General features: G+C 42.1%; 1 protein-coding gene across 2 annotated transcripts; it reads right to left on the bottom strand.

The window, feature by feature from the left end:
- Nucleotides 1-1,005: 1,005 nt before the first annotated feature.
- On the bottom strand, nucleotides 1,006-24,771 carry thoc2 (THO complex 2). 2 transcript variants are annotated; one of them, XM_069665644.1, is made up of 39 exons: nucleotides 24,695-24,771; nucleotides 22,388-22,443; nucleotides 21,254-21,345; nucleotides 20,874-20,925; nucleotides 20,642-20,712; nucleotides 20,191-20,312; nucleotides 19,946-20,079; nucleotides 18,671-18,831; nucleotides 18,331-18,423; nucleotides 18,001-18,156; nucleotides 17,633-17,805; nucleotides 17,273-17,468; nucleotides 17,150-17,188; nucleotides 16,896-17,026; nucleotides 14,844-14,945; nucleotides 13,885-13,969; nucleotides 13,614-13,707; nucleotides 13,423-13,503; nucleotides 13,213-13,309; nucleotides 12,981-13,098; nucleotides 12,680-12,859; nucleotides 11,900-12,064; nucleotides 11,159-11,434; nucleotides 10,827-10,968; nucleotides 10,443-10,600; nucleotides 9,858-9,986; nucleotides 9,616-9,747; nucleotides 9,330-9,514; nucleotides 8,680-8,855; nucleotides 8,348-8,450; nucleotides 7,795-8,180; nucleotides 7,617-7,675; nucleotides 6,032-6,067; nucleotides 3,251-3,382; nucleotides 3,055-3,121; nucleotides 2,829-2,974; nucleotides 2,563-2,639; nucleotides 1,937-1,983; nucleotides 1,006-1,849 (listed from the first exon to the last, which is right to left on the bottom strand). In XM_069665644.1, exons 1-38 carry the CDS (start codon nucleotides 24,757-24,759, stop codon nucleotides 1,956-1,958), a joined length of 4,695 nt encoding a protein of 1,564 aa, XP_069521745.1. In that variant the 5' UTR covers nucleotides 24,760-24,771; the 3' UTR covers nucleotides 1,006-1,849; nucleotides 1,937-1,955. The 2 variants fall into 2 exon arrangements, 1 of the variants encoding a protein (XP_069521745.1); XR_011308444.1 differs by lacking the exons at nucleotides 1,006-1,849; nucleotides 1,937-1,983; nucleotides 2,563-2,639; nucleotides 2,829-2,974; nucleotides 3,055-3,121 and having other exon boundaries at nucleotides 3,331-3,382; nucleotides 6,580-7,675.
- Between the last annotated feature and the right edge of the window lie 200 nt (nucleotides 24,772-24,971).

The following is a 24,971-nucleotide window of genomic DNA, read 5'->3' as shown; positions in this document are numbered from 1 at the left end:
AATGCAGATGACAGTCTTCGTCCTGGTCACTCCATAAAGGAATGAAGTCCGTGGAAGAGAATTTAATGGTCTGACCATCCTGAGGGAGTTAGTGTTGGAGAGAGACGTTATAATAGATCTACGAATATAAGTCATTATAACCAACACGTGTCATGAGCACATGAGCAGGGAGGCTTCTGGGGTTATTTTGCAACACAAACTTTAAGTAGATACCTGCTGCCTTAAGAGGGGTAGTATTCACCTGTTCTCTTTTGTACCTGGCAATAATGGGTTTCCATATATGAGGGAACAAATAGGCTTTTAAAGTAGTACAAGTATGTACCTGTTATTCTTTATGGTACAGGTCCCATCATGTCCTTATGCTTGTCTAGAAAGAACTGTACAGATTGCAGAGAATATTAGACGACTGAAGGGAAGAAAGTATTTTTTATAAGAAGCGTTCTCCACATCGGAATTGTATGCATGCATGAAAAAAAGTTAACATTTAAATACGCTGCTGGAGATTCTCGAGGTTATGCGAAGAGGTCACTGGACTGAACTGGAAGAACATTAATTTGACATTTTCAAAACTACCAAAGTTCAATTTTCAAAGTTTCTTTCTAGAGATTTTAACGAGCTCTATTGGATCCATAAAATAAAGTTTTTTTTTTTAACTCACTCTCTCAGGAGTGATTTTTGGTAAATAAACCTGGTGTAGAAAGAAGTAATTTTGATCAGCGAGAGATGGAATTAGAGTCAATATAAAGAGCGTAGAAAAATAAATGACCCGTATTTAAATTAAATTCTGTCCATTATAAATAATTCCATTGACATGTAAAGCTACGTCTACAAGGCACATCACATGAATGTGTTTCAGTGTTCTGGGTCAACCAGCTGCACTAAACTGCACCTGATGTACAACTGCTAAGAATTCAGATCTAGTTTCTCCAGCCGCTGACAAACTGTTGTGTTGGTCGTCTGCTGTAGTGGAGGAACAAGAAAGAAAGGTAGGAGACAACATCAAAGTGACACACTAGGAAAACTATTATTTATTGGTTTTTGTTTTTTTAAAAAAAGCTTACACTCATTGAGTACAGCAGATAAAATCTCCAAAAGTCATTTCCAAACAGATGTTTTTGGAGTACAGAGCTTCAGATTCTTTTAGTCTGATTTCTTTACAATTCTACATTTGAGTCAAGGTCGAACTGGCATTTTTATAAATTATGTAAAAACCTGATTAACACAAACTCACAAAAGGACTGTAAGGGACATTGAAAAAAAAAAAAAAAAGAAATAACATGATGTGAATTTCACGTTACTCTCTTTATTATTGTACACAATATACAAACTGGTCCTCTGTTTCAGTTTCCTCACTCACTCCTATGGTCTAACGGGGATTAAAAGGTGGAGATAAATAAATAAAAGTATCTAAGTATCTCGAAAAGTATATGAGGTAAGTGAGTATGGAAAGCATGTTAACTCCAATAAAACGAGCAAAAAGCAAAGCCTGACAACGTACAAAAAAATACAAATTTTCAAGCATCAGATTATTGAATCCATGACCAGGTGTGACCGAGAGATCATTTCATACAGTAACCACTTTTCTAATCAGAACAATAATAACATGTGATCAGAGCAGCACACTGTGCCCATACAGGAGAATACAAAAGAAACAAAAACAAACAGCTGGTTCGCCGTATACTGAATTGGAAAAATAATGAGGTGATCTGTACGTTCAGATAACTACCGCTAACAACACTGGGGGGAGGGGGGGGGGTTTACAGCAAAACAACACAGGCAGAAATGAGAGTTAACATGGTACAGGTGGAGCTGCAGATGTCTTGCAGATAAAAACACAGCTTCTCCAGTTCTGCAGAGGAGCAGAGAAAACACATGAGACGCTGAGCACAGGGAGGAGGGGCTGAAGCTGTTTGAGGAGAGGCTGAGTGTGTCTTACCTTCACCGGTTAGTGCACATTATCTGTGCTTGTCAGAGGATTTATGAGTAGCAATGTTAAGGGTTATAATGAATTAACCAAAGACTGAGACTATTTCTCACAAACATTCGTATATCACTAAACAGAGGCGCCTCAGAGCACAGAGGCTGCTTCTTTTTCACAGCTTGTGTAAATTGTGCCTGATACATGTCGAGTGATCAACAGCTTTTGTGACACAGCGGCTGTGAGGTCACAATTAAAGGGTTCAGCTCAGCACATGTATCCGAGCAGGTCGCAGTTACTGGAGACAAATTAGCTACAAGTTAAACTCAAATGACACAAATCGCATTGTTAAAGATTTGATGTAATAATTATGTTAACAAGCAAATCCTGTCGCCTGGCTTCTCAATGCATTAATACATCTACTGTCATTCTGAACGGTTACTGCATTCGAGTGATTAGTGACGCACAACAGGGGGTCATTCTCTCATTATGGAAACAAACGGAGAAACTAATTTCCTGCAGCGAGCAGCTTTGATAAATATGTAGAGACACTGGTGCATAAATGTTTTGAGAAATGTACTTGAAAATGATAATTAAAAAGGAAAAGGTATAAAGAGTAAAAGAGGCGTCACGTTTAAGGATATTGCTTCTTGTCTTCCTTTCCGCCGCTGCTGTCCCTCTTCTCTTTCTTTTCAGACTTCTCCTTATCGTGTCGGGACTCCTGCAGCGCAACAACACAAAGCAGCATGAGATGAAAAGGATCAGGAGAAATCAAATGCTTCAACTGAAGTGTCTGTGTCTCTGAATTAAGGGATGATAGGACAATGGGAGGGCAAATTGATGAATTAACTCTACAAACACATGAGGGGAGAGTGCGGTGCTGGTAGAGGGTGACGGAGAATGAACTGACCTTTTTTCCTCCAGAGGACGTCCGCTCAGGTTTCACAGAATCCGCCTTCTCTTTACTGGAAGATTTTGATCTTTTGCTCTTCTCTTTCTCGGCTGACAGCGGGGAGTCGCAGGAAGGACTCGTGCTCTTGCTGTTTTTGGAGGAATCTGGGGAGAGAAGATTAAGCTTTAGTTCTTTTCTTGTTATTTATACTCGGCACTTTTCCGATTGATCAAAACAAACATACTGGTTCCATTTTCGTCCTTTTTACGTTTGGATTCTTGGCTCGCCTCGCGGTCGTTAACAGCGTGGTCCTAAAAGAGAACAGACAGGACACCGTGTATTAGTTGTCATAAATTACACACTTCTTCACTGACAGACAGAAGTTTGTCGAATTTTCCAACAAATAACAAGAAAGATGAGCGGCCTTGTTAAATACTGACTCGTTTCCTGTCTTTCCGGTCCTTCTCTTCCTTCTTCTCTTTGGATCGGCCCTGTGTGTTGTCTGTCTCTTTCTTCTCCAGCTCCCTCTCTCTGCTCTTGGACCGGGTTACTGAATTGTAGTTGACGTGGTGCTGCAAGACGATTTTATAGGAACAGAAGAAGAACAATAAAACCAATGTTTAAGTTGTAACAATGATACCGTTTTATTTTCACTAAAATTAAAGCCATTATGTCACCAAAAATAAGCCGCATTAGTAAGGAGCAGTTAAGACCAAAGATTTGCAACAGAACAAGTTGTAACTTGCATAAACCGGCAGTTTGCCAGTCTGTCACTTGTCAGTTTACACCAACACAACAAGATGAGGCTGATGTAACATTTGCAACAAGTCATTTCTACTTCCGAGCAGGGAGGGGTCATGAATTTCAAATATTTGAATAGACATTAACTTATAAAAAAACCTCAAAGTTAAAGCAACTATTTTCTCATCTTAAAAATATATTTTTCCCATACTTTTTAATGGCGCCTGGTTGTAATGTGGTACTACTGTCAGATGGTGGCTGAAGTGCTAACCGCCATTAAATAACAAGAGAAGAAGAAAGCACAAGTGCCAAGTGCTGGTAAAATGGGCGTGGACCTGTGAGATTCAGAACCAGAAAAAAAAAACAAAAAAAAAACACACTTTGACATGAAAATAAAACCAATAGAGTTGTGAAAAGGTAAATCTCTCTCCTTATGTCAGCGTGTTTGCGCACACGGGGAGAGAGGTGGAATAATAGTCGAATAGTTCCTGGTGAATATCAAATAGTGTCTTTGCTTGAATAGTCCATCCCTACTTCTGAGGATGCAGACGCAATTTCATACCCTGGACTTCAGACACAAAATCTCCCCTCTAGTGTTAATGTCTATTCCCAGAGAAGTTTTGTCATTAGGTGGACTTGGTTTCAACTTCAGCTCTGTGACCTCCCTATAAGCTGATGAAGTGATGGAACAGGTGACGTGCCGTTTGTTCTAAAACCAGCCATAGACGACTTCACAGCCTGAGTCCAAGGCGACAGCATCATCGAGCAGAGACGGGACAGTTTAAAGTAACACTTCTGTACTGTTGCAAATCTTTAGTCTGAACTGAGTCTGGTCACAATTTCATCACCTATCTTTACACTGCAGAGGCTCTGATCTTTAACAGAAACCTCACTCGGCCAAATTAAGCTGCGTCCAAGTCCAACAAGCTGTTAGCATGAACTTTAACACCCACTCCAAATAAGTCTCCTAACTGACTAACAATTATCACAACAAGCAGAGTCCATTCTACTTCAGGCCCTGGAGGATAAGTGAAACACTGAGTGGAGGAACAATAGAGCTCCTGGCTCAGGTTAGAAATAAAAGAAGATATTCTTATAATTAGAATCATTATGTTCTGATCAATAAAGTGAACAATACTTCAGTTTCTGTCTCTCGACGTATAAACAGGTGATGAGTTAGAATAAGTAAAACAGCTGTGGTTACGAGTGTTTGATAAGTTCGATTAAAGTGTTTTAGCACATTTACTTGTTTGTGATGACAGAATAAGAACAATCACACGTTCATATTCAACAGTATCCAACCTGCGACTTCTTATTGTGTTGTAGTTTTAAGAATGAATGACAGACAGAAACACTGACACTGACCAACAGACAGAAGTTCATGAGCAGAATGATACACACACGTCCACACAGACACAGGATGGAATAACTTTCACTGTGTTTTAGCTTTAAGGGGAGAAAACCAATTGATTATACATTATTATGATTAATATCTTCTCTATTAATAAGTATTTAATTAAAGTAATTAATATATATTGTACTTTTCCTGTCCATCTGTGTAAAAATGTGTTCAATGTTGCAACGAACAAACCTGAAGAGACTCCCCACAGCTGTTTGGCCTTTCTGCTTTACCTCTCCTTAGTATCAAATTAAATTTGCTTTGTCCAAATTATCTGTTATGATTTTTGTTGTTTTGTTGTTGATGCCATCAAGTTACAAATTAGTATTCAACCTTGTAATAAATCAGTGAGTTGGGCTGGTAACATTTCTAAGAGACTGCTACCATCTCAAAAGAAAGCTAAACGACCCGTTAGTGTCATATCAAATATAAATCAAATGACTGAGGGGGTGTTTGTAGATGATCACATGACTGCAGTCCAGCTCAGCTGTACAGAGCGTTTAAGCCACATTTAACTCACTTGTTTCGGTCGCCTCTATAATAAATCTAGTTTCCCTCTACAGGAGGCGGTTGTTTCCTGTCTGACTGTTTGATGGCTGCTCTGTACCAATAAGCAGAGTTTAAGATCAGCTGGTGAACACTGTCGAGCATTTTACAGCTAAAGAGATACTAACTCTGAACTTAAAGCTAAATGTTGAACACTGGACATCATATTGAATATATTATTGGCTGAAAATTGGAATTGGATATTCGCCTGGTGGTCAGAAACATAACTCAGAATGAATGCTTCATGTCAGTCAGCGTGTGCCGACATGTTTGCCTACAGAACTTAAAAAACGGGTGTCAGTTTAAAATGTTTTTAGCTACTTCTGCTGCCTCCAAATGTCCAAAAAATAATGATTAATGCTGTTCCAAGGATAACCAAATACTTTGGTAATGGTGACACAAATTGTGAGACTACAAAAAAAGATGGCTCCACAGAGGTGATGCGAGTTGTGTCCCGTCAGCAGCTGTACGTGTTTTGCACATGAAATAAAGACAACAGTCTGAGAGAAGGTGTTCAGTAAGAGTCAGTTCAAACCTTGGACGTGGACTCCTTGGGTTCGTTGCTATTGTCCTGTAGGGATGAATGGAGATGACAGATGAGCTGGGAGGGGGTGGGGGGGGGGTTGGGAGGAGGTTGTCAGACAGCAGTAGAGAGTTGGAAGAAGGGGTGGGGTTAGGGTGGGGGTGGGGGGGGGTAGGGAACTCTGGTCTGGCCGGACCAACAGCATACTTCTCCCTTGACCTCTGACCTTCAAGGACTAAGGCTTTGACAAGGTTATGACATAGAGGAGAGTTCATAAGCTCAACATGTGGAATGTCAATACTGTAGATAGAAAAACCCTGAGCATATATATGAAGAAATGCTAGTTAGATTCTACAGACATGTCTGCAAGTTCAGGCAGCATAATGTAAGAGTCCTACAGTGCAGCTGGTATTCAGTACATCTAAAGTGCAAGTGCTGTAAATACTGTGTGTGTGTGTGTTGGTGTGTGTGTGTGTGTGTGTGTGCCTGTGTGTGCAAGACAAATCACTCAATTCTTATGTGCTTGCATCCCTACATAAATAACTGTTGCTGTCACTTACAGTTCAGGAATGGATAAGACACAGGGAGCCTATTTCTCTGGTGGAAGGTAAAATAAAGACCTATCACAAGCTTCCAGTGGTTTGGGCAACGCTCCAGACGACTCAGGCTTCGCCCACTCTTTCCCTCCCTCTCTCTCTCTTTGTAGAGGCTTCTTTATTTTCCTCTGCTTTTTTGGCTGATTCAAAACTGCGACATTCATTTCTCCGTAGATCTCAGCTGCTGGTGGCTCTGGTTTCCCATTGAGTGCTTGCCAGGAGGTAGTACGACTGTGGATGCTGATGGCTGGTAGTTGTGGGTGCAGCGCTGTAGGGGGGCATCAGGACCGACTGGGCGCGCGTCGAGTGACGTGGAGGCTGCATGCAGGCCGTTTTAACAAACGGATACAGAAGTGGGGGCGATGACTCAGCCGCAGCGGAGAGGCGCTCCTTCAGCATAGTTGTTTTGCTGGACACCATCTGACTCCGCACTGGCTCCGGGGACGTTGAGGGGAAAGTAAAATACTTTACATCTCTTTAACCAGGGAATCCTCTCAGCTCGCAAAAACGGGGAAAATTATCTTGGGCATCTTTTCAAGTAGTGAAACACAGCTCGTGGTGTTAAAAAAAATCTTTGCCATTAAAAAGGCGAAACTCTTGATTTGGCAAGCCGTTTGACTTCAGGCGGATATTATTCTCAAAAAGCAAAAAATCCACAAGGAATATAGAAATGCTTAAAAAATTCTTTCTTCCAAAGGCACACTGACTGCTTTCATTAATATAAAAATAGATAAATATTTCAATATGAAAATACTCAATATACACAATATTCTCTTGGCTAAGTCCTTGAGGGGTTTTCTCCCAATTCTGCAAAAGATTATGCTCATGTCCATGGAATGATTTCCGACTCCCATGGATTTGGTCGGGATTTCCAGATGCAAAGCCTGCGTGTACGACAACTCTCCTTGGTGATCTTCGGGGCTGCTGGAATGTGCAACGGCAGGGGAACGCTCCGGCAGATAGAGAAGAAACGGGCACAGCCTTCCTCAAGCCATACTAACCTTAACAGACGAGGAGTGGGACGGAGAAGAGTGGCTGTCGAGCTTTCGTCTTTTGTGATCTGTGCAGAGAAAAGAGTGAAAGTTGTCTTTAACTGGTGGTGAAATAAGCTTTTATACACAACGTATATATATGTGGTAGAAACAGCAGCACAACAGACTTTGCAGAAAGGCTCCTTACCCCTCTCAGATTCGGCTGACTCCGCTCTGGGAACTGGTGACTTGAGGGTCCCGGCCACAGCGCTCCTGTCTCCTTTGTCCTTGCTCTTGGACTCCTTGATGGCGTCGCGCTCCCTGGATGGCTCCATGGGCTCCCCGTTGCCGGCTTTGGCCTTGTCGTCTTTGCTGCTCTTCTCCTCGGCCTTCACTTTCTCCCTGTCTGCCTTGGGGGTCTTCTCCTTACCCTCACGTGCCGCCCGCTCCTCCTTCCCCGCCCTCTCGTCTCTCTGCTTCTCCCGACGGTTCTCCGCCTTTGTTTCAGGAGTGCTGCCTGGTGTCTTCTCCTTTTTCTCTTTTTTCTCCTTCCCGCTCTTCTCCTTGTCGTCCCGGTCTTTTACGGCTTTGGTGCTGCAGAGGGGAGAGTTACTTGTCTTTTAAATTCTTTACTAAGAGATGTTTAATACAGGATTCTTGGTATTAAGCTCCTAACTCAGCTTGTGTATAACACGTCTAAAGGTGTAGTGACACAAAACATCAGCTTTAATTTGCCGTGTTTGAGGTCATGATGTGCCCACCTGTTGAGAGCACCGTTCCCGTTGCTGGTGGTCACTTTGGCCGCTGCACTGTTGGTTTTGTTCACTGGCTTTGTGGTCCCCTGAGATTTATCCTTGCCCCTATCTGCATTAGAAAAAACAACAAGACCTTGATGAGATTTTTTATACTATTAAAATGCATGCAGGATTTGTAGCAACTGTAAGGTGTAAAACATGCAACAGAAACATAAATGATGTTGCAAGCTGAAGTTGCATCAAAGGATCACAGTGTTTAACCTTATATTCATATTTGTGTTGTTCTGACTGTCTTAAGCCAAATCCTTCAGGAGGAAAATAAGACTCTGATCACTCACCTCCATCCTCTGACGTCCCCTCCTCCGTCTTGCTGGTGCTGCTGGCGGGCTTGCCCGTGCTGCCGGGGCCGTTCTGTTGGCTGGCGGGGGTGGCGCTGCGCGCTGGCTGCTCCTTGTGGTGAAACTCATTCTCAGGGACCATGTGCACCTTCTGGCTTTTCAATCGACCCGAATAACTGCAAGATGCATAAATGGTTTTCACACAGCCCAGACAAAAGCTTAAAAAGAACTCACACGAGTTTGAAAATATAACCTTCAGACGGGAATAGGACAAAAACCTCAGATGATTTAGCTCATCAATGCATTTCCCTGAAATAACAACCCCATATAAATAGGGACAGGCATCAAGCGGTTTCCACTGAAGTACAGGCTTCTTCAGGAAAAAGTGTTAGTCCCTAAATGTTTTGAGAAATCCAGGCTGTGTGCTGTCGTGAATGTTAGCAGCCTGTCTAACCATCCGCTTCAAGCCCAAACATCTGGATTTCACTAACAACTTTCCACTACAAGCTACCTGAACAGATGTTAAAATCAAACCTATAAATCTCTACTCCTTCTTTCAGGACGCCGTCTTCCCAGTTTGAGCACACTTCACACAATATAAGCTAACTGTTGCTCCACGAGGAGCTGAACAGCACACAATGCTGTGTTACCCCATTGCTAAGGCATAGAGGTCGGGCCTCTTGTCCTTCTCCTCGAGGCAGATCTTGTGGACGCGGCACTCCAGGGCTTGGCCCAGGTTCAGGACCTTGGGGTAGCAGGGCAGGATCTTTGTGAGCACGATGAGAATGTTCCGGATGTGGGTGTAATCTCCCGTCTCCAGGCAGTGAACTGAAGCCTGGACGGAGCAGGGACAGAGGACACAGATCAGAGATAAACTCAAATCTTCCTCAGAGCTTTTATCAAGACGTAAAACAATTATAAAGAAGGGCAGCTCACCTTCGTCAGCATGTAGTGCCACTTGTGCACCACATGCCTGAAGTTCTCATAATCCAGCTGATCCGCTTTGTTCCCTCCATCGAAGCCGGTGGCTCTGAAGATGGTCAGGAAGCCGGGGTAATTAACGCACTCCTGTGACCACACAGTAAGACGAGACACTTTCATTCTCTGCTCTTCTTTTCATCATAAAATGTTACAAACACTTAAAGTGACAGGTTTAGAGAACGGGTAAGACTGCACACCTTCTCATAGATGGCACGGTCGCTGTGCCAACGGGTCACCGTCTCCAGCATGCAGCAGAGGAAGCGTCCGTAGCGGTGAGACTCGTTCTCCGTACAGCTGGCCACCGTGTAAATGATGGCAGAGAACACCTGCAGAGCAACACAATAAAGGATGCTGGCTTAAAAACTGAGTAACATTTGGAAAAATTGGTTCCTTTTGTAGAAAGCTACCAACTCAACATAAATCTAGCTCGGTGTTACATCAAAGCCAAACATGTCAGCGCTCCGCTTATTGAGGTTTGTCTGGATTTTACGTACGCACTCTTGTCCCATTAGCTATAAAAAATCCCCTTTAAGCTTTAATGTGATGACGCACTCGAGTGGTTGTTGAACAGCTCAATGGATGTTTGACACTTTTATATATTCTACTACTTCTGTCCTGCTGACTCTGCAACATTAGAGCCCTCATTATCCCCCTTCATTAATCACATTATTAATGTTTATTCTTTTCCTCATAGAGCACTTTGTGGCTCTGCAGTAAAACACAGTTTAATCATCCTCTTAAGCCTTTAAGAATTTAAGTATGCATGTGCATAAGTGTCTCACCCTGTCGTAGCACAGGAGGGTGCAGAAGTTGGGTGTTTTCTGCTGGTGGACCAGCTCCACAAAGCGGGCGCAGTACACGGCGTCGATGGAAGAGAAGATGCAGCGAGGGAACAAACAGAGCTGCAGGAACTTTGTTATGGTCTCGTTCTTTGTGGATTCTGTCAGTGAGGAATTAAAGTTGTATTAGTAACACAGACGCACAAGATATCAACAACACATGTACCTAAAATACTGTCCTAATGTCATTATCTGGTATCTTATTATGCTTTGTTCCTCATTACAGTTAATCACATTGAAATGAAATACCTGTTTTCTTGTCACGTCAGCATTATGCAAGTCTCTACACATTCAAAGTGTCCCCCACATGAACATAAGAATACTTACTGGCCAACAACCAGTTGTCTTTCTCCAGTTTGAGGCGGTGGAGAACCCGCTGGACGTGCTCCAGCTGCTTCTTCTCCTCCTCCTGCAGTTTCTCCTGCAGGGCAGTGCAGCGTTCCTTCTCCTTCTTTTTCTTATTCATGGGCTACACATTGAGAGGAAATGACAAGAATATCACCACAAATACACACGGTCAGCTCTATTACATAATCACTGTCCAGAGTCTTACACTTCCTTTTCTTATCCACTTTTGTGACATTTTTCTAAGCCCCGCTACGTAAGTGTTTAACATACAGAAACGTAAAACTGTTTGAAAACTTGGACCAACTACTCACGATCTCCGGGTTGTCTTCGATGGCCTTGATCTGGACCTTGAGCTTGTTGACCTCTCGATCGTAGGCAGAATGCGGAACGGCCAGGTCGTACATGGTGAGGGACCAGAAGGTGGCGTAGAACTGAGGGCGGAGGTCGTCCCACACTCTGGCCGGATGCAGGGACACCACAGCCTCGTGCACCGGGGTCATCACCTGTTCACAGGCTGCCACATACTTGTGAACCTTCTGCTGCTGCCGGTTGCCTTTCTCTGCTTTCTTCAGCTCATCGTACTTCGACTGTAAAGTAGAAAACACTAAGTGAGGGCTCCATTCTCTCCACTTTAAAACTGGTATTCCTTCTTGACTTCAGTTTCTTGTCTTGAGTGAAATAGTTTCATTTATAGAGTTAGCTTCAAAGATGCATCATTTTCCATACTTTTCATACTTTAAAAAACCCTGTTGTGAAGGTTTCAAGCACATGCCTTTTTCACTCTGCCCACGTCTTTCATGAAGCTCTGAGTGGAGGCAGCATTTACACATTTTCATACATTTATAAGCCCAAAGTTGAGCCGATTCAACCCACATAAGCTCAACTATTCAAATGAGGAAGAGGAGGGAAACTGCAGACTGGTGTGAACATAAACATAAAGAGATAATCGGCTGGTAAAAATGTAAGCCTCATCATCGTCTTAATTATAGACGCTTCAATCTTCATTCGGTGATGTGACATAGACTGCGGCTCCGACAAAGTAGTCCACTCACCAGAATCTGGTGGGCGTACATTGGCCGAGACAGGAAGAAGGCAGCATCATGTGGAGTGTGGAACTGGTTACAAAGGATGTCAATGGAGGGGACCCTCTTGATGTAGTCCTCCGTGCTCAGGTTGGAGGCCAGAAAGCCACCGAACTGCACCAACGTGTCGTGACACTGAAGGAATAAGAATAATTACATCAGAAAAGAAAAGAAAAGTAAAAAAAAAAGTGTTTAAATCGATCATCTAAGGAGCTGTGAAGTTCCTGCAAATTCACAGACATCTACAGTTATATCCAGTGTATAAGACGCACTTTAAATACATTTTTTAGATCTAAAAAGTGGGCTGCGTCCTTTTTACTGGTGCGACCAATATACCAGTATAAAATACAGAGAGAGGTGTTTAAATGTGTTGCGGTATTTTACCCAGACGATGGCGTTATAATCTAGCTAAAGCTTTGTCATGGACATGCGCCGTTATGATCGCCAGTTCAGCCACCTTCCACACAACAATCAACCTTACCGTAGGCTGAGCTCAACTACCGCACCGGTGGCTAGCAGGATTGCAAAGTGGACACGACGAAAACAGATGGTAGGCTATAATTTGTGGGTGTTTTAAATTAAAATAGTGTATACACGTTCTTATTAATAAATATTTATAGGAAACCTTTTTCCCTCTGGGATAGAAACAGTCTTATATTCCAGCGTGCCTTATATTCCGGATTTTACGGTAATTGTTTATTGCTGAGAAAAGACATGATTTAGATGAAATCACAGGGAGACGGTACATACCTGATCATAAAGGTGACCAACAAGTTTAAGGTGTTTCTCTCCACCCTCTAAGAAAACAACTCCATTTCTTTGCTGTGCCATGAGTAAACAAAGAGGCAAGGCCAGTTCGTGGTCCAGCAGCGCATCCTTCAGCCGCTGCGATGACTTCTTAGTGTTCCTGATCTGACCGAAGTAGCCGCCCTGTCGACAGAATCAGAGCCATGATGAAAATGACCCGAGCTCAGACGCAGCACTGGTCTAGATGTATCTTACTCAAAAGACTTTATTAAGGGAATTGGTAACTGAGATTGAGTCTGTGTACCTCGGCTTTGAGTTGCTCTCCTCCGGTCATGGCCTCTAACTGCTCTGAGGTCATCTCATCAGTGATCTCAATGCCGGCCATTTTCTGCACCACCTCTTTCAGGATCAACAGATCAAAGCTGCAGGGAGAGGACGGACGTATAAAGCGAGGCACATTTCCTGACACATCAAAGGAAGCGTAAAGTGCAGGCAAAAGTTAGCCGAGAACATCTTGCGCTCTTGAATCAACTTACCTCTTCCCTGCCTTCAGCTGATTGGTGACATACTGCAGAAGGCCTGCCAGCTCGATCGGGTATTTTCTGAACACGGCTCCGCAGAGGCTCGCCAGACCTTGGTAGAGCGGAGGAACAGGTGTAAGTTAGATACTCATTAAAACATCAAACGGCTTCTCTCCCTTCATGCAAATGAAGGATGTGACCGGCCAGTGAGGGTGAACTACATACTCTGAAGCCATGAGGAGATGGTGGTGTCGTCATGCTTCATCTTCTCCTTCTCGGGGTTGGCCAGAGCCTCAATGATGCAATCTGAAGACAGAGTTAAGTGGAACAACGTAGAGAGAGGAAGCAGCACACTTTACGCACACACTCACGTCGGTTGTAATTTGAGAGAATAAAGGGGGAATATTGAAGGATACAGGCCAAGACATCATAGTTGAGGGACGTGAGGTATTTCAAGGAGTCCACCACTGGAACGATGAGGTTGTCGTACCACTGGATCTGAGACAGCATCTGATAAAAGCAGGGCAGAGGAGGGGATTAAACATCAACAGACAGAAGAAATATATTTGCTACACGGAGCGAGTAAGTTGCTAAATCCAGAGATTTTAAGAGAATCTGGAATACATTTTCTTTTGCTGACATCAAAATGAGACAAAGACAAATAAAATAACATAAGAACAGACTTACATAATCAAAGAGGATGGTGGGATTGCTGTGGCTCAGCTTGCCAATCTGCCTCCCAGACTGTTTCACATTCTCTTTGGTCAACCGCCTGGAGATGGAGAAGAAGCACAGGACAGGAAACGGCAGATTAAAACAGACAAGGCGATGAAAGGAGAGCTGCGAGCAGAGACTGTCACTTCTGGAAGCTTCACAGAAACTGCTAAATGCTTTCATGGTTGTCAGCTTAAGATAAAAGTAGCGCCGTTGATTTCTTCAACAGCAGAGCGGTGTCAGAATAATTACTTGACCAGCACAAAACACAAGTCCCATTTTACATGCTTTCGCTGTCTGAGACAGATTTGCAACTTTACACACATAAACATAATCGTCTTTCCAAATGCTCCGTTTTGTATGGTCATCAATGAATATGGAGAAATAATGACTATAGGATTTGTTTATGAAAGTTAGCAAACAAACTCAGTGCTTCTGTGAAGGCGAAGCAGGAGGACACAAACGTTTGTCCCGATGATGGTGTGGTGTGTCTAAAACTCAATTTACCCCACCAATTGTTTCACTAACTGAAACACTCTGCCCTCTGAAGTGACTTGATAAGGTTACTTGTGATGCTTGGAAAACAAAGAGCAGTGATTTTTGAAAACAAACACCCTGAAGGACGGCGAGAAGGTGGAGAAATATCCCAGAATAAACCTGTCAAACTGCAGGGACCTGACTTGAATAAATGGGAAAGGCTCCCCATTTTTTTTTACTCTATCTTTTCAAAGTAAAACCACAGTCTGCAGAACAGAACAGGGTTGTGTTAGACGAGAAGCCAATGGCTCCACATTTTCACACACACACACAGACTACAAGGACACACTATCCGAGCTGTGTTTGGATTGGACCGACAGTAAAAGTCAAGCAAAGGTACAGAGAGACAGATTACTGCACGGTGCTGGTACGCTGGGTTCTGCAAGGTGACTTACTTCATAATGTATTTGGCCCGTTCCACAGTTTGAGCTTTGACTTTAACCAACAGTGGATGGCTGGAATATGTCTCATTCTTCCACTGTCCATATAACCGATACCTGAGGGAGCACAGACAGAGAAAGCAGCATTAAACAGCAGCTGTAGCTACACAGCAGTCAGGAACACTGGCAGGGCAGGAAAAATACATTACTTAAACTGGACACTGTGCGACACTGCTGACAAACTGTGTCTATAATGTGAATTCCTGGATGTTACCTGTTAGAGTACCAAAGCGGCATGTCACATGGCATGGTGAGTTTATGTTTGACTAAAAGAAATGTCTTAAATGCAGTTACAAGAACTAAACTTTACATTCATATGTTATGATATTTCATTCCAAAGAAAAACTTTAATTATTTTTATTTTCTGTATAACTCTGTATTTGAATGTTAAATATCACAGCTTAAAAACATGCTCTCCCTCATGCCTCTCGACCCATTGGAAGCCGTTTTCTCTCCTCTGCTCGCAGACTGTTACAGTGTGTAGCCAACACGGCTGTCAGCAAATATTCTTAACTAGAATATATAACCGAATTGTAATAAAAAAACGGATATTCGATTGTTAAAATTAATATTCGATGTGAAAAAAAAATCAGCGCTCTCGTGTTCTCACATGTGCTCACGCTCACTCTCTTGGACACGGAGCATCTCGCACACCGCGTCGCTTTGTACTGTGAGACGTTAACAACTAACTTTAGTCTGGCTGAAACAAGCTAATAAAACAACCGTGTGGTTATGATAGCGGAGAATTCAAATCCCAGCCGCAGTTCAGCTGCTGGTTTTGTGACTTCACGCTATAGAAAAACACATACGATAGGCACATTGTTGTTACGATATAAATTGTCATTTTGCCCAGCCCTAACAGACAGGTGTAGGTATGTTGATTTTTTCAAAAGACATGTTTTTAAATAAATCTACCTGTCACAGCTCGCTTGACGCGCAGAATGTCACTTTTACCATCACCCAATTATTTTATTTGATTATTTTGCAAGGTGTAGGAAGCCTACGTTGATCTTTTAAAAGGCATGTTTATGAGGTAAGTTTGTCTCTCGTTGTATTGGTATGTCCTCTTGTTGACAATATTGCACAAAGATAGATAATTGAATAGTTTGAACCTGTGTTTTTTTAGAAGGAATAAGCGAACGTCATTTTAGGCCAGTTTTGACAGCCCAAGTAGCCAAAAGACCGATAAAAATGTAGAATCTGACAGCTGCTAATGACTAAATGTTACCCCAGTACGCTTTAAGGAAACAGCTTTAACATTGACTCAACATGTCAGCTTGCAAAGCTTGCAATTCAAAATAGTCACTCAACAGTATAATGGCCATTTCCTCTCTGACATTATGATAAACTGCTGCTATTTGTCAGACAATTTGCTTCATCACAGCCGTCTAATTAGAATAAAAAAGGACTGCTCCTTAATGGTTGGCTTAATCTTGACGATCAGATCAAAGTCATTTGTCATATTTGGAGTGAGCAACGTAAAAAGAATACATTACCAAATTCAGCACAGAGAGCTACCGAATGTATAATACACTGACACAGCACATGAACTGCACTACTGCTCGTCCATTTTCAGTGAAGATGAAATCCTTCCTTTGAAGTTGTCGACACAGTTCGGTTTACAAGACAGTGAAAGATTCTACAAAGCGCTTCCATGTTCAGCGACTAAAGAAGCTGCATTATTAGCTGTGACAAACTGACACAGACGACTAAAGAAAAACAAAACCTCTGGGAGTGTGGACTGTCAGTGCTCATCAGCGTTGTGCCAAAATATTCACACAAAGAGTCTAAAAATAAAACTGGGGAGCAGCAAAGATGCTGTGCTACATAACAGAGAAAAATCCAGCGTGGTTTGATGAGCTTTTCTCACGTGTGTGCTACTCTTTCCTAGCCAGCTAGTAAACAGTGTCCTGGAGCACTGCCTGAGGGTTTACTATCCGACGGCTCAATTAAACAGTGCCACATGTAGTGAGTGTGACCGTGTGTGTGTGTGTGTGTGTGTCTCACCTGTGCTGGTAGGGAAAGAGTTTGAAGAGACCCCACAGCTCCTCAGACATGCACGCATTACACTCCATCAGAGACAGAGAGGGGAGAAGCACCTGGTCTGCTATGCTCAGGAAACAACTCAATAGTGTGTCCTGCAATAACAACACAATCCACATGAATGAGGTCCTGACAGCAACATGCACTACAAAGAAAACCGGCAGATTTTTAGAGGAAAACAAGTTTTCACTCTATTAAATATGGTGTTTTATACCCACCATTTTGTCTTTGACATCAGCTCTGCCATCACTTTGGTGCTAGAAGAAAAGGACACCAGGCATGAGTTGAAATAAGATGGACTGTGCTGCAGATTTAGTAATGGAGTAGTTTAAGTTTTGTACCTCTTTCATGAAGCCCTTTCCCAGGCGCACTATCTTGGCGAAGAGGATGGGGTCGTGGGAGAGGTGAGGGCCCAGGTAACCGAGCATGCTGAAAGTGTCCCTGCGTAGGTCCTCGAAGCTCTCTGCAGGCCGAGGGGCTCGCTTGTTCCTCAGTGGATGCAACACACATCCTCGTGCGCCTTTAGGGAGGCCGGCCCTGTGAGGAACAGATCATTTTATTTTCTACTTTCACTGAGCTTATATGCATGACATGTGGCACCAAGAGGAGAGACAGTAATCAGTTCAAAGTGAGGCCCTCGTGCTTGTAATGGTTTGACTGCACAAAGTGGACAATAAGTAAAACATTTAAGGCATCAGCACCTTCTGTAAAGAGGCTCCACAGTCAGGTGTACGAGCTGGCAGAGAGCCAGTGCGATGGCCTTGTGAGAAGCAGCATAGAAGGAAGGCATCTGGTCCATAATACTCTGGGCGTGGTGCCAGTCACCGATTCTAAGCAGCGCTTCCAACAGACCCAGCTTCTGGTTATCAGGGGGCTGTGGGCACAAGAAAGACAAGCAGCTGAGTTTCTATGCAAACATGCTGAAGTTCAGAAAGGCTAAATAAAGTGAGTTCAGAGATCAGAGCGGCAAATAGCGGCATCAATCACTGTCAGTCCTGTGGCTCTAAACATCCACACAGACTGACAGCGTTCTTTTATAACAGGCTTATATTTACAAATGCTCTGGTACCTTCTCATTCTTCTCCTCCTCCTTTTCCTTCTCCTTGTCTTTGTCTTCATTCTTCTCTGAGGGCAACACAACCATCACCAGCTTGCGGGCGATCTGCTTGGCCTCCGAGATATCTCGTTTGTGTTCCTCTATGATGACGGCATCTAGTGGCATGAGCTGGGATGACAGGGAGGAAATACAGGCACAAAGCTGTCAGTATCAGGACAAATTATAATCAAACACCTGAATATGTGCTGTAGGTGAAATAAAACTACATTTGTATATGATGCACATTGCATTAATTATCATCTCTTTTAACTCATGTAACAATTCACTTTTCCTTTCCCTTACATGTACGTAGAGATCTTCCAGCTCGATCAGGTTATGATGAAGCAAAGCAGCAGCAATGTGGTAAAGTGACTTGGGAGTTTCCTCATTAGGCTCCTGAAGGAAGATGAGTGAAAGTAAATCAATATGTTATCAATGAAGTCAAATATCAGGGACAAATTAAATATGAGTCAAGCTACAGTTTGACATATCTGTTACTAATATATAAAAGTCAAACATACTATGAAATGACTAGGAAAAAAAGAAAAAACAGGCTACAACAAGAATACTTTCAGTTCCGGAGTTCTCTGCTTATGAGTTTCATACAATAATCGAGCTCCCGCCACCTTTGAGATATTCTCACCTGGTAAAATTTGAACTTAAAGCCCAGGATGTGGCAAAGGGTGAGCGGCTCACACATGTAGGACTTGATGAGAGACAGGAAGAACTCATCCTGGTCAGATCGACTCTCATACACCTCCAAGATTATGTCCAAAACGCGATTAGGGTCCAAGTTAAAACATCCTGCAGGAAGAAGAAATTGACAGACTTAAGCGGGGTACACACGGCGAGATAATTGGGCCCGATACACCCCTTCCAACAATCATAAGCGAAGACCCTATTTTTTGATGGTTCTAAAGATTATCTTGCCAGATGTTCCTGTGGTGTCAGGTATGTTAAAATGGTTTTACTTCCCCCGATTTTGCTCGGACGGCTGTCGTGGCCGCACCGATTTCATATTGTAGATATTAAATATGTTCAATATTTACAATGCATTATTCTGTTGTGTGGAGGGAACCCTGATGACAGCCGAGCACGCACTCTGTGGATTGTGGAATTGTGGAAGCTGACTGAAGAAGGAAGCACAATACTCCTTGGCACAATAACTGCAGCCAAAAACAATAGTTGTTTCTTTTTTCTATTACTATCATGACCAATTCCTCCTGCCCGTTGTCCGCCCATGTTTGTTTACTCTAAAGTCACGTGTGACCGCAAGAGTTTTGTGAGATTTCCAGTTTTGAGAGTCGGGACTCGGGTTGTTGGTGAATTCATCTGTTGGTGTGTGGTGTGCTGTTTTGGTGTAATCGTTGCTCTCCACACACTATAGGAGCAAAACTGTTAAATCTATGATTATATATCGTCATGTGTGGGGTCTCTCACATTTTCAACTTCTGTTAAGATTTGAAAAATCTTTTCCTGTGGGCCAGACATTAGCAGGCCACATTTTTATGTGACACAAGGAAAACTGCTTTTAAAAAAGGATCAGGTGAAGCTTTAAAAAGTTGGTGTTTTAAATCCTCCTACTAACAGAACAAAGTCCTGACAACTCCTGATGGACTAGACTCCCAGAAGTCTTTGGTGTGAAGGCGGAAGAGACTGAAATATAGTACCCAAGGACATACTTCTGTGATATACAGGGAACAAGCAGCTCAAACTTCACAGCATCAGCAATGGTCAATGAGGCCTGACTTTGGGTCTGGTGAGAAGCCTAGTTACACAATCATCATCTTATATCCTCAGGTCCATTATAATATATAAACAAATAAATGCCAAGCACACTGAACAAGGTCAGACACTGAATGTATACGTAGTAGTTCCACATTGAATGCAGTCCCCCTGAAAGAGGCTTGATTGGTACCTATGAGGGACTTGATGCTCTCCAGGACGATGTGGCTGGTGATGTTGCCCGAGAGGTCTTGGCCAAGCTCAGTGATTAGTTTGGCATAGCCCTCGTTCTCCTCCCTTAGTAAGTTAAACTTCTGTTGCTTGTAACTGAGAAGAAGTAAAAGATAATATTGAAAACACATTAGACAGAACGTTCACTGTGATACACTATATTTTTATGAATGTGAGAATATCCCCTAAACTGTGCGCTTCACTTACAATAGTTTAGTCTTGATTTTTACGATCTTCTGATTGAACTGATGGGCTTGTTTTATGAGTCCAAGAGATTCAAGGGTTTCAGGGTCGAGCCTCTCCTTCAGGATGGCCTCCGGAACAAAAAACTGAAATAAAAATGTTATTAGTTCATGAGTAATTAAAGCAGTTTATAAAAGATCTGGCTATCAAAATCAGTAATGTATCTATGACACAAACAGACAGTGGAGTAAACGTTTTTCAAATTCTAATACAACTAACCAACTAACTACTATCCTTTTTTTCAGTAGATAACTGCGCCGTAACATTGGCAATTAAGTGACAGTCATACAAGCACGCATATTTTGATCACACAAAGTCCCTTCTTCATTAATTCTTTGCAGTCTGTTCTAGTCTGAAGTGCTTTCGGGAATCGTTTTATGTGTAAATACTGACGTGCAGAAACAATTATTCTTACCAAACATGCTCCCACCAGCTGTGTGTAATGGTCACGTTTGTTCTTTTCTTCCAGCGCACCAGTCTCTAAATCTATGAGAGACACATTTTATACAAATATTATGAACATAAAATGTGTAATTACACTTCACAACTGCTTAAAGCTAGTATAAAACACACCATGCTTGAGTTTCTTTAAAGGCAGTACTTCAGATAGACTTTAATAGCTAAAAATAAAAACAAAAGAAACTTACCCAGTATACTAAACACATCTGCTAAAATTGATGGCATGTCATCTCTGAGTTCCTGAAGGCAAAACAAAAGTGCAAACTGTTAAAAGACATAAAATGGGTCAGAGTGGGCGAACAGTTTAATGTGCTTAAGCCATGACAGGACAACAGTACAACCACAATGGACCATGTTACAGTCACACTTTGATGAAAATATTCTTGTGCCATAAACAAAACAAAAAAGCTTCTTTGGATTTCTGAGCAGAGAGAGTAACATGGAAAGAAAATAGGTAATAATCAAGGGATAAATTGTCTCTCTTTCGAAAACAAAGAGCGCAGACACTGCTTGTGTGTAATATTGGTTTAACACTCAAATAAAACAGTTTTTTAAAAAGCACAGTTACCATCATTTCTCCAAGGACGCTGGCGACAAGGTCCAACTTCAGGTTCCCGTGTACAACCTGCCAGCAGAGCTCGTATAAGGCGGCCTGTATATCTGGAGACAGACAGACAAGACACAGTTCACCTATGAATGAATTGACAGAATTATAAAGAAAAGGCTCTAAAGTACTTCATGTGAAAAAAATTACACAAAACAGATCCAAATCAGGTATTAATAAAAAGCACAAAAAACTGGCTTAAAGATTCACCGACTTCATGACAGAGTGTCGAGATGCAACAATTAAAGCCTTGAATGTAATCGGATAGGTCTGTGTCAGCTTAGCAAACGTAAACACAGCAATTTCCATTCCTATTTGCACATCTAGCCATACATTTAATCAGACATACAGTAGGGATCAGATGTACATTGCTACAGCTGGAATTACTCAAAACACTTAATTTGCATTCACCCTACAGTCATGGTGACATTCAGCAAATGACACTGAAGAAAACACACTGGTGTGGCTGGGCGGTCTGCAAGGCACAACTCGACTGAAGGCCGTCATATAATGAAAAGGCTATCTGTAGTTTGACAACATCTTTAGAAGCTAAAAAGTTTTGTTTGTGGACAATAGACGTTGTCAGACCAGAGGGACTTTTTCATAGCACTAACTATTTGTTACTGTTATCATGTTACTGTTATCATGTTACTGGCTTTACTGATAAATGTGGCGATACTATTGCAACCCCCAGCTAGCTCATGTCACACAGCACTGCTCCGCTGTTATGCCTCTGTTACTACCTCCGATGCCGGCTCAGAGGCAGAACGACTTTGCTCCACCATTCCGCCTCCATGCCTTCTACATAGAAGATGGAACGTAACAGAGGCGTAATAATCCCACCTTGAACTGGCAGTGTAAAAAGGGCTTCAGAAGTTCTCAGAGGAGCTCATGACCAAAAATTTCCAGCAAAACACAACCAAACAGGATATTGTTTTTAAGACAATTTGTCCAATAATTATATGTATTTAGTTATGGTGATGAAAAACAAAGCAGCATGTTGTGGGTTAATTTGTGTGTACAACAAGAAAGCTGAAATATATAAAGAGCTAAACAAAAGAGGAGTGTACAACAGAGCAGAATTAATACTGAACTTACCTCTAACTTCACTTCCATGATCTGTTTTCTCTGTGAGCTCTTTGCAGAGTTGTACACTACAAAGTAAAGAGAGATTCTGGTCAGTTAGGCGACTGAAACATGTCAATCCATAGGCTGTAAAACTGCCTACATTTAACATTATCTACAGTCGCATTAATGTAGCTCTGTACAGCATTTTGGCCTATAACTAATTCCTACCCATTAACAACAATACAAACAGAGTGGTGTCATTCATTGGTTATAATTACCTGCACAATAATATTCTTGTAACATCTGGATTACAGCATCTAACACCATACTCAATCTAGATAACCTAAAATAATAAGCGATATCAAATATATACAAATTTGTATAAAGGTGGATATTCCGAAATTTGGATGTGTCAGACATGTGACTATGCACTTTGCTTTGAGCCGCCTCAATGTCTTTTCAAATTTGCCTTTGAAAAAAAAAAACATGGCACACTAGATGACTGTCTCTACCTCCAATTTAACTTGCTTTAACTATAAGTGTATTGGTTTAAGAAGAGAACCAACCAGTGCCAACGATGCTCGACACACAACAAGAACTACAGCACAAGCAATTGTAAGTGAAATCAAAAGCATTAAACAGCTGTGTGTCAGGGCCCTGAGGTCAAACACAGCAAGGTTGACATTTACATGAGGCTGTATCAGCTTAACATCAGACTATCTACACAATGTCCACAATAATGTTTGGAGTCTTGCTAAGAAAACACAAGAGAAATAGTGGTTATGTGATAAGATCTGACCCTTTGATTTCTCAGCACATGAAAATGCCCTTTCACTTGATGCCCACCACAGGTATGTGACTGTACAGGATGGCATCCCTGAAATGAAACGCTGGCATGGGGCCTTTAAACCAACCGACTGGAGGGCTTCATGTTGCTCTTGTAATGACCGAAGCTTCACTGATTCATCTCAGATTTGCACATAAGCTGAGATAATGTTAAACATGAAATATAATACAGTAAATACACTGGGGGGGTAACTACTCCAGATACACCACAGAGAAAGGAAACACACTACATCATTTAAAGGTGTATTCATTTTCTTATTATTTTTATATTTTATGTACTTGACAAAAAATTTAGTACTTTGAGTTGGTGCATCTGACTGTAGGCCTTGCTTAAATATGCAAGGCCTAAACCACTAATACCAGCTAACACTTTGGATGAGCCTGTTGTGTCTCCATCTGTATGCGATGGCTGTGCTCAAGAAAATAAGTTTAAATCTCATTCACTCAACGTTTTCCCTTTCAAATGATAGAATTAGAAACACCATTCTGATCCAGGTCACGTTATTGATTTCCAGATATTGTAAGGACGAGCTTCTGGTGATGCCTAACGTTTGATTGGGGGATTTGACGTTTCATTGATACAGTTGATGGTTTATTTTCCAAAACCATCAGTTAGAAACGAGCGCACAGATCATCAAAAAGCTTTAACCACAAACTGTCAATTAACGGTCCGTTAGCTAACATTTACGGGTGCAACAAATATTTAGCTTAACGGTAGCCGAAAGGTTTACTACACTTAAGCGTTTCAACACAAGTCTCTTCGTCCAAAGGGTTATACCTTTCAGGGGAGACCGTTTATTGCGCTAAATAAATATTGTAATGCCTTGAAAACATAACGTTAAACATACACTCGACATCACAGATGCATAGCTAACGTTGCAGCTAACTGGAGCGTTGTGTAAATATGCGCCGTTTCCCTCCACCGTATTACTTTTAAGCTAAACAATCACACAACGTTAGTTATAAAGTGCTTTTTTCGCCAAATGCTTAAGGATTGTGTTTTGGCAGGTACTGATGTTAAATACCGAAACTTTGGCACTCAATTTGCTTCAATTAAGGAGCTAGAACGATCGCGATGCAGCCGGAGGGGAGAGGTACATGGATGCTAACTAGCCTAGCTTTAGTAGCAACCGTGTTTACAAATTAAAGAGTGGTCTAGTGAGAGCGTAAGCTAGCCAAACTGCTAGCAGGCAGGTGAGGTTGGTTGGCAAGGTTACATTCAAGTCGGGTCTTCACTACACAAACGAATTCAATTTGCTTAATCACCATTAAATACCAACAAGAAATGTGTATTTTCTCTTAGCTTAATGTTAGCAGGCCACTTAAAATGTTTTCTAGCTTGCTAACGTAGCCGCTTATGTTAGCCCTTGCTAACACACTTGACAGTCTGGCGTCAAATAGCCATGCTAGCTCCATATTTTTTATTAGTTATCTCATATCAATCTACACTTATAACGTATGGTGCTGTGTTGATAATTCACATCTACTCACAACTCGTGTTTTCCTGATTTTTCCCAGTTTTTGATCCATTCACCAGGGAGGATAAGTGTCGCCATCTTCCACACACACAGCCCGGATGTCTAATTCATCATGGCACACACAGGGTCAAATGTGGTGGTTAGCTGCTGCTGCTAGCTCACTGTTGCATGGTGGGACTCTGAGGGCTTTGTTAATACGGAACTTTTTGTTCCGTGCGTGCAGTCCTACCATATGGGTTCACATCAGGGCTCAGTTTTCAGAAAACTACTGGTGTGCTTCACAATTTAAC

The sequence above is a fragment of the Semicossyphus pulcher genome, unplaced genomic scaffold, assembly GCF_022749685.1.
Source record: "Semicossyphus pulcher isolate SPU_LCO1_2020_fin unplaced genomic scaffold, fSemPul1.0.p SCAF_10, whole genome shotgun sequence".
NCBI classification, from domain to species: Eukaryota; Metazoa; Chordata; class Actinopteri; order Labriformes; family Labridae; genus Semicossyphus; species Semicossyphus pulcher.
The sequence above is the reverse complement of the archived record's forward strand: the minus strand, read 5'-3'. Positions and strand labels throughout refer to the sequence as shown.

Coding starts and splice junctions, on each gene's coding strand:
- thoc2 (XM_069665644.1), bottom strand. CDS start 24,759: ATGGCGACACTTATCCTCCCTGGTGAATGGATCAAAAACTGGGAAAAA. Junction 20,926..21,253: donor GCGTCCTTGGAGAAATGATG/GTAACTGTGCTT, acceptor TTTTGCCTTCAG/GAACTCAGAGATGACATGCC. Junction 10,601..10,826: donor AGACAACTGGTTGTTGGCCA/GTAAGTATTCTT, acceptor CCTCACTGACAG/AATCCACAAAGAACGAGACC.